This window comes from Kogia breviceps, chromosome 3 (genome assembly GCF_026419965.1).
Source record: "Kogia breviceps isolate mKogBre1 chromosome 3, mKogBre1 haplotype 1, whole genome shotgun sequence".
In the NCBI taxonomy this organism is placed as follows: Eukaryota; Metazoa; Chordata; class Mammalia; order Artiodactyla; family Physeteridae; genus Kogia; species Kogia breviceps.
In genome coordinates this window covers 41,514,863-41,530,061 of record NC_081312.1, presented here as the reverse complement: position 1 = coordinate 41,530,061, position 15,199 = coordinate 41,514,863, and the positions used below count along the sequence as shown (strand labels likewise).

General features: G+C 36.4%; 1 protein-coding gene across 1 annotated transcript in view; it reads left to right on the top strand.

Moving 5' to 3' along the window:
* LRRC9 (leucine rich repeat containing 9) overlaps positions 1-15,199 on the top strand; it is a 97,228-nt gene that overhangs the window by 23,338 nt on the left and 58,691 nt on the right. The window contains exons 11-15 of the mRNA XM_059059636.2: positions 5,998-6,174; positions 6,506-6,623; positions 10,173-10,305; positions 12,582-12,704; positions 13,316-13,431. Of these exons, the coding sequence (XP_058915619.1) occupies positions 5,998-6,174; positions 6,506-6,623; positions 10,173-10,305; positions 12,582-12,704; positions 13,316-13,431 (667 nt within the window). The remainder of the gene's footprint in view (positions 1-5,997; positions 6,175-6,505; positions 6,624-10,172; positions 10,306-12,581; positions 12,705-13,315; positions 13,432-15,199) is intronic.

Here is a 15,199-nt window from a genome sequence, read left to right as displayed (position 1 = left end):
GTAAGCTCTTTATAAAACAAGTACATTAGTGAAAAAAATATGTAAAAGCAAAATAACTAAAAAGCCATTTAGGTAACCGTGTCAGCCTGATAGTAATTTAGATAGCTTTGGTGGATTTTAATAAGCATTAATAATTGTTTACTTGGTTTTAATAAAAATAACCTTGATCCATTTTAAGGAGAAAATCAAATACATGTTGGCAGAATTTCAAGGACTGTTTGTTACTTTTAGCATACTACAAGCTTGGCTACCTCAGCTCTGATCATTTATGTATATTAGGAAATAACTATTAAAGTACTTTAAATTGCTCTGTGTGGTACATATCTAGTCGCTTTATAATTTAAACACTTTTCTTTAATATTTTTAAGGCCAATATTTAGCATTTAAATAAAAAGTACTGGAGTAGAGCTAGAACTAAAACATAAAGGTTTTCTATCAGAAAAGCCTATGTTTATAGTAAAAGAGCATTGCAGATTTCTAATTGTATATCGTTGAATATTTCTTAGCTTCATTTCTTTTATGAAATTTAAGAGCTTTATTTTTCAGTTTAAAACAGTCCTGATTTTACAGAGACTTGCCTGTTGAGTAGACTGTTGCCACTACAGCATTTTCATTATAGATCATATTATTTACCTCTATTGCCAACTGAGTTATCTATTGACATCAGACAACATTTATCAAAATTTATCAGATGGGGACTCCAAAGCATCAAAGATGCTGTCCTTGTGCTTGAAAAGCTTTTTTAACCTGGTTATAGATACATGGCATTTACAATTTAAAGAAATAACTTCAAAGTACCACAAAACAATATATAAGTGACTCTGTGAGCTCCTCGGGGACAGAAAGGATGTGCCTTATCAGTCATTACATCTAGCATAGGGCTGGCTGGATTCATAACTCAATAGATAACTACTAATTGAAGTCTCCATATCAATATATAGATACTCACTTAGTAGGTTCACTTTTGTCTATAAAATAACTTTCAGTAATTAACTTTTTATATATAAACATTTCATGCTGTACTGTTTTAGGGAGCTACAGAAACTCAGACTTTTTGTTTATACTGTTTTATATTTATTTTTGATATGGTTTAAGTCAGCAAGTCAGTTAACAGTATTTATTAAATGTTTGTTTAGGATTTTGAAGTGATTTTAATAGATTTTATTAAGCTCCAGCCATTTAAAACCATGTGCATTCTACATTTGCTAAATGGGTGCATCATTTGTATATTAATGAACGCCTGTAGGCATCTCTCTGTGTAACTGAATATCTTAGTCAACGTGTATATCACCACTGTGGATGCTCTCACATTCAGGTCTTACTGAATGAGTGAGGGCACCCAGTGACATGAGGGGCCCTCACTCTCCTAACCTCTGCAGATCTTGTTGCTGTTAGCCATTCCTTCCATGTAACTTCACCTCTCTTTTTTTTTTCTTGTAGTTAGACATTTCCTATTTTCTTTTTACACTCTCCCTGGACAGTCTCTTCTACTCCTGCACTTTCAAAAATTACTTAAAGTTACAATCTCTCTCCTTTGCTCCAGTCCTGAATTTCTACCTATTAGACATTTCTAGCTGAATGTCCAACTGGCAAAGCAAACTCAACACACTTAAAAGGGAACTCAGCTGTAAAGTAAAAAATAGACAGTGGGGTTAGAGTCAGAAAGCCTAGGTTCAAACTCTATCTGCATAGTCTTAAAACAGTTATTTAACTCATCTTAATGTCATCTGTAAAATGAGAAAATAAAAAACTATCTCAAAAGGTTACTGTTAGGATTAGACAAGGTGATGTGAAAATACTTAGTTCTTAATCTTTTTGCTTTTGTTTTCCTCTTCCTGCCCACAAACCACCCCTTCCTTCTGACTCCTCCATTCCTGTTTGTAGCACTACCATCCTCTTAGTCATAGAGGCACAACAAACACTGAAGCCATTCTTGACTCCATTCTCTTCCTCAATCTCCATATCCAATCAGCCTAAGACCCACAGTTTCTCTCCATACTGTCTCTTGCATTCGTTCTCTCCTTTGTAACCAAAATCTCCTGCACAAGGGCTGTCATAACCTTCCTCTTAGACTATTGCTACATATAGCCCGTCCCTTCCTATGCCAAGAGCACTCTGTTAAAAACAAAACAAAAGCCTCCTGTAGCAACCTGTTATCTTCCAAATTACATTCTAACTCTTCACCCTGACATTCAATGTCCTTCACTGTATAGTCTCTAAACTACCCTAACCCCTTTTCAAACCCTTTCAGAGTCAGCTGAACTGTGCATGCCTCACTGCTCTTGGAATATACCTGGTACACCATCACATAAGTGTTTTCTCTGTTCTACTTCCTTCACCCAGAATGCCTCGCATCCCAGGCCCTGGCTCTATCATTTCCTGTCAAAACTTACTTTATCTTCAAGGATGACATCAAAAGCCATTCCTTTGTGAGGAATTTTCTAGTCATCTCCATCAGCTATAGTCATTTCTTCTTCTTTTTGAATCTTCATAGCACCGAGTTTTATCTCTCCTATCTTATACTCTATTATAATTTTGCTTGTACTTGTCCTATTACTTCTTCACTTTATTGGTTTATAAACTCGGTGAAGATAGAGACTGCATCTTTTTAATCTTTGAGTCTTTTCTACTTTTTTCACTTGCTCAGCATTCATCCACTGAGCTTCTACCATAAGTCACATTCTGTGCTAGATGCTAGTGATAAAAGTCAAATAAGATATAGTTCCCTCTCTAATCAAGCCTACAATCTGGTGTAGAAGACTATGGTAATGAAATAGTAATAAGTTCTGGGATGATTGTACACATGGAGAATGTAGGAGGGGGCAGCTGTGTGAAGATCAAAGCAGAGTGGTGAGTTAGAGAAAGTATTCTGTAAGTGGTGACACTTGAGGGAGATGCTTTGATCTGAGTTTTGAAGTACCAATAGAAGTTAACTATACGAAGAATTAGAGGAAGGACTTTGCAGGCAGAGGAAACAGCATGGGAAAGGGTGTGGCAATAGTATAATATGTTCAGAGAACTCAGTAGTTCCACATGACAAGGGCCTGATCATTAAGGGTCTTGCAGTCTGGGCTGGGTAGTTTGAATTTTGCCCTTAAATCTATCAGACTCTTTGAAAGAAAGGTGTAGCAGATTTCAATATTCTTTTATACAAAGTCCTAGAGAGTCATTACTTCAGGTTCAGACTAAAATGTGTATACATCAGACCAGTAATGACATGCTTCCCAGTTGCATGTAGCACATATTCAACAATGCTGTGAGAAGTTATCATCCTCCATGATGTACTGATAATATTGTAAGTCTCAGTACTTCTCTATCAGCATAGGTCTCTTCTCCCTCCTCCAGCAGTATTGCGGCCTCTGAATGATGTTTCCTCATCCACGGTGTGGCCAGGTGATTGAATGAATTGCTTTACTTCTGTGACCCTAGGTAGCACAGAGCCCTTGGCCTCTCAGCACCAGGGTTCCGTATCTCCAGGGCTCTAGGAATTCCATATGAGGAAGGGATCAGCTGCTTAATTCCCAAAGAAAAGCTCTATGAAAGGATCATACAGCTTGGAGTTTCCTGTGCCATTCCTGGTTCTTGCATTCCTGGGAGACCAGGCTAGAAGCTGGGAACTGTCCATTCATCACTTCCATCTATTCTTGATTACTCTCAAGGGAAATTCTCAATTACCCTTTTGTTACTTTACAACAAAAACCTTATCTACATAAAATGCCTATAGCACTAGTTTCTACCAGAGCACAATAATAATGATAATAATAACAATTAGAGTGCAAGTAATAATGAGTTTCAGTGGTTCCAGGACATGTTGTTTAGGGGTGACTTGGACTAATTTAGGCCCACCCAGGAAATGATCCCTCTGTATATGACACTGTAGGTTTCCCACTGCACATGATGATCTGTTTGTTTAACCGGACCTCTGAACTAGTTAGCAGCATTATGCTGGATTGCAGCACTATTTCTATCTGTCTCCTGTACCAGACTGTGAGCTCCTCTGGGATTAGTTTCGTTTGGGGAGCTCACTTTTCAACTCTCGGGGAAGAGTAACTGGGCAGTTCCTAGCTGCACTGGTTCAGTCTTTGCTAGTGAGAAAGGCGAATGCTCTAAATTAGGAGCTCAGATGTTAGTCTTAGAAAGAGACAACCCATCAGGAAGCTTACCTTTGTGATCTTAGCCCACACCCATGCTCAGGCCCTGGTTGATTATCCCAGTGAGGACCAGTCATCTCATTCAAAGGCAGATGTACCCCATATAGGAGCACTTAACTTTCTTTTCAAACTGATCCATTTTTTTCAAATTTATTTTTTACTTTTACTTTTTTTCATTAAGGTAACATTGGTTTATAACATTACATGTTTCATGTGTACAACATTATATTTCTACTTTTGTATACATTACAGCGTGCTCACCACCAAATATTTAATTTCCATCTGTCACCATACAGTTGACCCCCCCCCTTAAATTTCAAATTAATCTAAATTCTGTGCTACTTTAAGACAGTGCCAGAACTATTACTGTGAACATGGCCAGGTAAGGGCAGCAGAGAGCAAATGAGCATTGTGTACATTTTCCTGAGATCTTCACACAGCAGGCCCCTACTTCTCCTTCAATTCTTAGCTCAAATATCTTCTTTGAACGGTCTCACCCAAGACTTGTCTTAAGTATCCCCTGCCTCTCCAAGCCTCTCTTACCCTAAGCCTTACCCCAAGCCTCTCTTTCTTCAGAGCGCTTACCAGTTTAGATTTTTTTTATGTCTTGTTTATTTTTTTGTCCAACTCCCTTGGAAGATAGGGTCCGTGAGAGCAGGGACCCTGCCTCTTTCACTTCTATATCTCTAGTTATGAAGTTATTGCAATAGCCCTACTAAGAGATGATGGTGATTTTAACTAGGAAAATAGCAGTGGTAATGATTAAATAGGGTCATATTCAGGATGTATTTTATTTTATTTTATTTTATTTTATTTATTTATTTTTGTGGTACGCGGGCCTCTCACTGTTGTGGCCTCTCCCGTTGCGGAGCACAGGCTCCGGACGCGCAGGCTCAGCGGCCATGGCTCACGGGCCCAGCCGCTCTGCGGCATGTGGGATCTTCCCAGACCGGGGCATGAACTCGTATCCCCTGCATCGGCCGGCGGACTCTCAACCACTGCGCCACCAGGGAAGCCCCAGGATGTATTTTAGATGTAGCGTCAAACAGACTTGCTGAAGACTTGGATATTGGTGAGGAAGAGAGGAGGCAAGGTTTATTCCTGGGATTTTAACCTAAGCTACCAGTTAGGTGATGTTGCCATATACTGAGGTGGAAAACACTCAGGAGGAGCAGGTTTAAAGGCAGGTGTGTTGGGTGAGTTAAATTTGAGAGGCCTATTACATATACAAGTGAACATAGTAAGCAGGTAGTTGGATGTTCAAATGTGGGTATATCCAGCTAGTGGGGTAAGGGTAAAGCCTGAAAATAAAATGTTGGAATTTACTAGTATAATAAATATATATGTATATGTATTTATATATATATATAAATAATATAGTTAAAATATGTATTCCCAAAGGACCAGGTGAAATCACCTAGGGATAGAGTTTATGGAAACAAGAGGAGAGCCAAAGACTAATTCCTGGGGCAATCCAACATTTAGAAGTCTGTCAGAGGAAAGAGAAGCAGCAAAGAAAAACATGAAAGAGCAGCCAGTAAAATGAAAGCCAGATGCATGTAGTTTCACTGAAGCCAAAATGGAAGTGTTTTAATAAAGGAGGATTGCTCCATATCTTTAAGTCAGAACAAATATAATTAATAAAAGAACTATTATTTTATGTTTCAAAGTTTAGTGCCTCTTTTACTGATTGAATAAGATACAAATCAGAGCTATACTATATGACCATTTATCTTTAGCAAAAAAAATAAAATATTAGCTATTACTTTTTTCATATGTAACTTTGTGTTCTCAAAATTTTAAGGAAAATCTCTTTTCTTTGCATATATTTTGTATTCCCATATAGGTTTAATTCCTGCTATGAATTAATTCTATCACGTTTTTGTACATGGGACTTCAGAACATATGGTATTACAGGAGTAAAAGTAAAACGTGTCATCAAGGTTAACAACCGTATTCTGAGACTAAAATTTGAAGAGAAATTCCAAAAGTTTTTGGACAATGAAGATATGCATGATTCAGAGTAAGAAGTTAACTTTCATAAGGAACATTTTTACAACAGTCTGATTTTATTTTGTAAAAGAAAGTCTTTCTGTTTTAAAAGTTTACAATATTGAAAATATCCTTGTCAGTAAATAGTTCCTTTTCATGCATCTTCCTTGACTAGGATGACCTCATAGTTTATCCACACTGGAGCTCTTTTTGAGACTGAGGAGGAGTGGAAGTTTAATAATGACACTGGAACATCCAGCATAAATGGGAAATATCCTAGGAAAGGCATATGGTCAACTTATCTACAGCTAGGCTTTTCTGAAATAAATTCTAAAACTTTTTCTGTCTTAATTATTCTTAAGGAGCTATCGACAGATGCTGGAATGCCTTTTTTATGTTTTTGATCCTGAAGTTACAGTGAAGAAAAAGCATCTGCTACAAATACTTGAAAAAGGATTCAAAGACAGTGAAACGAACAAGGTAGCATAAAATGTCACTTAGAATAATGCTTTCTTCCTAATGAATAAAGCTTTGCCACTGATTAAGCGTGGTTTGATCCTCAATGCTTTCATTCATGTTATAGCAAACTTATACTGTTTCACAGAAAGCTTAGTGCTATCATGGAAAGTACAATCCCTCAGTATCCGAGGGGGATTGGTTCCAGGACCTCCCACAAATACCGAAATCCAAGGATGCTCAAGTCCCTTATATGAAATGGCATACTATTGGCATATAACCTATGCACATCCTTCTGTATACTTTAAATCATCTCTAGATTACTTGTAATACCTAATACAATGTAAATGCTATGTTAATAGTTGTAAGTACACTGTAAATTCTATGTAAATAGTTGTGGAAGCATGGCAAATTCATTTTGCTTTTTGGAACTTTCCAGAATTAAAAAAAAATATTTTCAATCTACAGTTGGTTGAATCATGAATTACTTTATCTTCATGATTATCTATTTAATCTTTCTAGGCATCTTGTATTTTATATTGTGATCCTTTTGTGGATGATCTTGAAATCCACTTCTTTAATCTGTTTTAAACTCTCCAAGGTCTTCTCCATCTCGAAAAAATTCATTCAGTTAACACTGCTGTGCTTTCTATCATCTTATTTTTCTCTTTACTTTTACTGCCACCATTTCTTTATTCTCTACTTCATTTTCCCCACCTTGATACTGATATTGCTTTATCCTTGGTCACTCCTGAGCTCCAAAATATCCAATCAACCTTTCTCGTTCCTCCACCCATTTGACAAGGCAGCTGTAGCACACTGGTATAGAGCAGTGTTTCCTAATCCTTTTCTCATCATGGCACGCATAAAATCAAAGTATTGCTGCATTTGAATCCTGGCTTTCCTACTCACCAGCTGGGTGACTTCACCTCTCTGTGCCTATTTCATCCATTCTGTAAAGTGAAGATAATAATAGTATCTTCTTAACAGAATGGTTAGGATTTAGTGAGATATGTGCAAAAAGGTTCTTGGATACTTGTTCATAGCATCATTATTCACAATAGCCAAAAAGTAGAAGCAACCCAAATGTCCATTAACAGATGAATGGATAAATAAAATGTGGTATATACATACAAGAAAATATTATTCAGTCATAAGAAGAAATCAAATTCTGATACATGCTACAACATGGATGAACCTTGAAAACATTGTTAAGTAAAAGAAGCCAGACACAAAGGGACAAATACTGTATGATTCCACTTATATAAGATATCTAGAATAGGCAAATTGGTAGAGACAGAAAGCAGAATAGAGGTTACCAGGGGATGGGGAGGATAGAGGAACAGAGAGTTATTGTTTAATGAGTATACATGTTCAATTTGGGATGACGTTCTGGAAATGGATAGTGGTGATGGTTGTACAACATTGTGAATGTACTTAATGCCAATGAATTGTACACTTTAAAATGGTTAAAATGGTAGCTTTTACCTTATGTGGGTTTTTTTAACCACAATTAAAAAAACATCACCAAAAAAGCTTTCCAACCTCTTGGTGGAGAATAAATTGGAGGGAGTAGAAGCAATGACAGGGGCAATATACGGAGGAGGTCAGAGATGATGGTGGCTTCAGCAGGGTGGTATAGTGAGAGTGCCCTCACTGTACTTTCTGGAAGAGAAGTAGGAAGGAGGTGAAGAATTGAGGAAGGCGAGTGAGGTGCTCAGGGTCATATCAGAGAACTCTGAACCATCATGGGCACAGAGGATAGAGGAAGGATGGGGCTATTTCTGTGTGTTTTCTGCCTGCCAGACACTGTGCTAGCACTTTATCCCCTGCACCTCCTAAAGGAGATACAATATCTCTAATCCTTCCAGCAGTGTTCTACACTGCTCTGTCCAATATGGTAGCCACCACCCACATGTGACAACTGAGCATTTGAAATGTGACTGGTCAGAATTAAAGTGTGCTAAAATTTTAAGACATATAATACCAGTTTTTGAAGACTTAGTACAGAAAAAAGACTATAACTTCTTATATTGATTACATATTAAAATGATAATATTTGCAAAATATTAAATTAAATAAAATATATTATTAAAATTTACCAAAAAAGTTCCTAGACCAGTTCCTGGCACATGGAAAAATTTTTTTATTAAATTCACCATTATTGCTGAAACATTTGATTATGAGACTGACATGCAGCCTTCTGTGCTAAGGAGGCAGGTTACTGCTGAAACATTTGATACTTTTGATTGCTCTTTCCATTTTGAAACCCTCCTTTAGCATCCATACACTACTGTTATCCTCACATTTTTCTGACTGTCCCATCTTTGTTTCCTTTTCTTTACGCATCTTGCCTCTAAACAAGAAAATACCAGAAAGTTAAAGTTTACTATTCTGCCCTTCTTTCTCCACACACCATCAATTACTCTCATTGTTAAGATCTTAGAAATGGGGCAACATAATTGGCTAGAAAAATCACTGGGTAGCACAAAGATCAGATAAGTTAAATTTCTATGTTATGGTGTGCACACAATGAATACAGATTGATATTTATGTTCTGCATCATTTAAGAGATGGGATCTGATTAAAAAGATATGCTGTGTAAGCAGCTGAGAAGGAGGATTTGGCTTAGTTTGGCAGTGTCCGGTCCAGGCAGAGAGCCATGCACATAGCCTCTATCTGATGGATATTTAGTGATATTCATAGGAAATCTGAGATTATAATTACTAGAATGTGGAATTTGTAATCAGATGAGCCACATTTTAGTATTTATTTTTCTAAATCTCTTTGAATATCAGATTTCAATAAGAAAATAGGCAATTCAGCATTTATATAAAAGATATATTTTAGATAATTTGGCTACTAATATTAAGCTAGTAATAATTTCAAAACTCCAAGATAGTGACAAGGAGGAGTAGACCTGAGTCCAAATCATGACTTTGCCAATTTCTGCTTCAGTCCTTGGATAGATCATATAATCTCTCTTAGGTCTAGTTTTTTTTTTACTGCTAAAAATAGAGATTTTTGTTTGTTTTTTAGAGCTGCTTTCACAGCAAGTAATATGAATATTCTGATAAAACCCTTTTAAAGAAATAACTCTAATCACAATGCAAACTAAAATTTCCATGCATTAGCACAATTAGATGTATCTGGAAAATAATGTAGATTATTAGACCAATTACTAGACTATTTATTAATTTAAATAAGAATCTTCAGTGTAATTCCCCACAGAATTTTCTTTTTGGAATTTGCACAGTTGCTAGTGAAGTATCCTTGAAAACGTGCAAAACTATAGCTCCTGCACTACACAGAGTGGTCAGTTTTGACTCTGGCTGGTTTTACAGGAACAAATGTTGTTCTGTATTACTTTTCATAAAACTATTTGCATATAAATTTAAAATATATAAATGGTTTTATAGAATGAAGTTGCACCTGAAGGTTGTCTACTTTTCAGTGAGTCTGACCTGCAGTTTCCTTGCACAGACACATAAACATAAAATGATAAACCATCTTACTAAAGTTGAAGTATTGTCAATCTTGTAAAAATACTCATACTTTGTTTTTTCTTTATAGCTGCCTCTCAGAAAAGAAGCTGTTATTCTTGCTAACAGCCTAAGTATATGTGAATGTCCCAGAATTGAATTTCTACAGCAAAAGTACAAGGATGAGAAGAAAAACTCTCTTGAGCATGAGCTCTTCAGACATGGTAATACAAGTATGCAGTGTTTCTGAACTTTTAAGTTCTAAGTATTCAAATTCATTAATTATCTGCATAATATTTTTGATACTTGGTTTCATCAACCTGGGAGGTTTTCTGAAACCCATTTTATTTAGTATTTACCAGTGTAATGATACATGACTTTCTGATCTATTACTTTAGTCAGGTTGTCAACAAATATTTACTGAGTGATTATTATCAGCAACATCAATAGTTTCATAATCTGCTTTTGTTCATTAAGTTGTCCTAAACATAAACTTAACATATTTATGTACATGTTATACACATACACACACACACACACACACAATCACCATACAAACCCCAAATTCATAGGAAAGAGAAAAGAGAACTTGGCCTATTTATATGATAATCATTATATAAAGCACCCGGGAAGGCAGGCCTTATTTGTCCTTAATTATCAAAATATAAGATGATAAGAAAACCTGGTTATAAATCTAAAATTGGCTGAAGACATATTGTGAAGTGTGTGGATTGCTTTAAAGGTGCCTTATAGAAGATAAATGTTTGGTATCTTAATTTAGTCACAGTTATTAGTACTTTATTTGCACCTTGAATATATGTAAATAAAAGTACATGAGTCAGTTTGTAGTACACTTCTGGGAGAGGTTCCCAGATACCCATAGACTGTGGACAAAGACCAGCTCATCATGTCCTCTCTTGCCCCACCCTCTTCCACTTTTCATTCTTCAGTTCCACCAGTATTTACTGAATGCTTACTGGGTATTAGGCACTTGGTTGGTGATAGGGATTTAGTCAATACAGACTAGACAGTTTCTCCTTTATGGTGCTTACAAACAATAATATCCAAATAAATGTAAAATTACAATTATAATAAGAGCTACAAAGATGAAGTATTAATGCATAGTACCAAAGAATATAAAATAAAGAGAATTGATCAGGTCAGGGAGTAAGGGACATCTATTCTTTGGTCTTAACTATCCAACCTTCTGAAGACTGGGTAGTCAGAAATTTGGTTAACTGAATTCTATAAAAGTAATATTCTAGGTTCCAGACTCTAGCTCTGTTAAGATGATTCATGCTGAACTAAATTATGTGTGTTTTTCAGTCTTTCATTCAGTTAATAATAATCAGAAAATTAAGGAGATTACTGAATCTAGAAAGAACTCCTATTTGAAAAAACCATTTGCTTTTTTTCTCATCCTTCTCCATTCTCATTTAAGAAATATCCATGATAGGGACTTCCCTGGCAGTCCAGTTGTTAATACTTCACCTTCCATTGCAGGGGGTGCTGGTTCGATCCCTGGTCGGGGAGCTGAGATCCCGCATGCCTTGTGGCCAAAACACCAAAGCATAAAACAGAAGGAATATTTTAACAAATTCAATAAAGACTTTAACAATAGTCCACATCAAAAAAAATCTTTAAAAGAAAAAGAAATATCCATGATGTTTTTCTTGATCCTTCTGGAATATACTTTCTAAAACAATTAGGTTCTCCCAATTTACATTTCATAACTTGTACATGGTTTTAAAAAGTCATCTGGGGCTTCCCTGGTGGCGCAGTGGTTGAGAGTCCGCCTGCCAATGCAGGGGACATGGGTTCGTGCCCCAGTCCGGGAAGATCCCACATGCCACGGAGTGGCTGGGCCCGTGAGCCGTGGCTGCTGAGCCTGCGCGTCCGGAGCCTGTGCTCCACAACGGGAGAGGCCACAACAGTGAGAGGCCCGCGTACAGCACACACACACACACACACACAAAAAGTCATCTGAATACTTTATGCATAGTAATTAGAAGTTGTTTCATAGGATTCAGTGACTCCTAGAGATCCTTAGGATTTAGTGAATTTCAAGGTTCCTTAATATCTAAAGGGAAAAGAAATGTTCATCCATTCAGTAGACATATATTGAGTGCCCCTTATGATCTAAGCTATGTGCTGATGATACAGAGATGAATTTTTACCCAGTTAACAAGAACACATTTCTTAAATTAATTCATAAAAATATTGATAAATATTGTCTTCTTTCCTTCTTCCTTCTCTGTAAAGCTTTGCTTGATATAATCACAGGAAATCTCTTTTATAACCATTTTATTTATGCAACAAATATTTATTGAACTTCTATTTTGGATCAAGCAGTGTGTTGTGTGCTTTACGGTGGCAGACAAGATAGCCAGGATCTCTACCTTTACAAAATATACAGTCAAGTCTGGGGCCAATAAGGAAGATGATATTGGAAAATTATTCAAATGAATTGGTGTTAAAACATTTTGTTTTTTCATACTAGGCATCCTCCTGATTACAAAGGTTTTCCTTGGCCAGAGTGTTCAGGCTCGTGATCAGGACTCCATCAGTCAAGCCAACTACCCAATGATTAATTCAGTGTTCATTCCTCGAAAATATTTACTAAGTATGTCTGCCATGAAGATAAATCTATTTTCATCTTTCTGAATACAAAATGTTTTCATTTAATACAGATGCTTACAGTTTAAGCTCTACCTAACAAAACTTATAAACTTTTTTATAAAAACCTGTTCCTAGCTACTAATGAACTTCTATATTTCTATTTCCTACTTCAGTGACATTTATATATGTGTGCGTGTAGATTTTTTCTTTTGTAAAAGTTTGTTTTATGTTTTACATACACAGATATATATGTATAATATATTATATGTATTTCAAAAAATAGAACCCATCCAACTTTTAACAACAAAAAAGTAATATATTTGTCAAAAACTATATGGCTAAACATTGAATAGAAAAGTGAAAAAGTATGAAAAGGAAAAGGAGATGAATAAAACTAAACCCTACTAGTCTGGGTAGTGAAAGGGTGACTAGTATTTATAGAATTAAGAAATTGTCTACAGTGGTGGGAAGATATAAGAGAAAAAAACCTCAATGACATAATATTTGGAACTTTGAGTTTGTAGTTTATTAATCTATGTAAGAGTTCAAAAAGTATATTAAATATCATTTTGAAGAGTGTTTGTTTTGCTTGTTTTTTTTTTTATTTTACCCTAGATTCTATCATGGGACAAAGAAACTGTGATTGCAGCATTCGGCAGTACAAGTGGTTTGTCTTTGATCATGACCTTGTTTTGCCTGAATACATCGTAGAATTTGAGTATATTACAGTGGTATGAATGCATTTTTAAAATTTTTTCTTTATTTTTTTGGCTGCGGTGCGTCTTAGTTGTGGTACACAGGATCATCGTTGAGGCATGCAGGATCTTTCGTTGTTGCACACAGGCTTCTCTCTGTGTGGCACATGGGCTCCAGGGCGCAAGGGCTCTGTAGCTGTGGCGCGTGGGCTTAGTTGCCCCAGGCAGGTGGGATCTCAGTTCCCCAACCAGAGATCGAACCCACGTCCCCTGCATTGGAAGGCGGATTCTTTACCACTGGACCACCAGGGAAATCCCATTAATGCATTTTAAAAACTGGAATTCCTTAAATGAGAACAGAACAGTAATTTGAAGCCTCATAATGTTATGTTTATAATATATATACAGGCATACCTTGGAAATATTGTGGGTTCAGTGCCAGACCACTACAATAAAGTGAATATTGCAGTAAAGTTAGTCACACGAATTTTTTGGTTTCCCAGTGCATATAAAAGTTATTTTTACACTATACTGTAGTCTATTAAGTGTGAAACAGCATTATGTCTAAAAAAATATATACATACCTTAATTAAAAAAAAGTATACTTAATTGCTAAAAAATGTTACTCGTCATCTGAGCCTTCAGTGAGTCATAATCTTTCTGCTGGTAGAGGATCTTGCCTCCACCGGGGACGGCTGCTGACTGATCAGGGTAGTGGTTGCTGAAGGTAACGGCTGGCTGTGACAATTCCTTAAAATAAGACAACAATGAAGTCTGCCGCATCAATTGACTTTTTCTTTCATGATTGATTTCTCTGTAGCATTGCAGTGCTGTTTGATAGCATTTTACCCACAGAATTTCTTTCAGAATTGGAGTCAGTCCTCTCAAATCCTGCCACTGCTTTATCAACTAAGTTTATGTAATATTCTAAACCCTTTGCTGTCACTTCAACAATCTTCACAGCATCTTCACCGGGAATGGATTCCATCTCAAGAAACCACTTTCTTTGCTCATCCATAAGAAGCAACTCCTCATCTGTAAGGTTTTCTCATGAGATTGCAGTAACTCAGTCATATCTTCAGGCTTTACATCTAGTTCTCTTGCTATTTCCACCATATCTGCCAATACTTCCTCTACTGAAGTCTTGAACCCCTCAAAGGGGTTCCAATCCATGAGGGTTGGAATCAACTTCTTCCAAACTCCTGTTAGCGTTGTTATTTTGATCTCTTTCTGAATCATGAATGTTCTTAATGACATGTAGAATGGTAAATCCTTTCCAAACAGTTTTCAATTTCCTTTTCCCAGATCTGTCAGAAGAATCTCTATATATGGCAGCTATAGCCTTATGAAATGTATTTCTTAAATAATAAGATTTGAAATTAGTCCTTAATCCATGGGCTGCAGAAAGGATGTTATGTTAGCAAGCACAAAAACAACATAAATCTCATTGTACATCTCCATCAGAACTCTTGGTTGACCAGGTGCATTGTCAATGAGCAGTAGTATTTTAAAAGGAATCCTTTTTTTCTGAGCAGTAGGTCTAGACAGTGGGCTTAAAATATTCAGCAAACCATGTTGTAAACAAATGTGCTGTCATCCAGGTTTTGTTGTCCCATTTATAGAGCATAGGCAGAGTAGATTTAGCATTTAAGGGCCCCAAGAGTTTCAAAATGGTAAATGAGCATTGGCTTCAACTAAAAGAGCCCCTAACAAGCGACTCAGTCTGTCCTTTGAAGCTCTGAAGCCACACACTGACTTCTCCTTTTTGGCTATGAAGGAGATGGCATCTTCTAATACAAAGCTG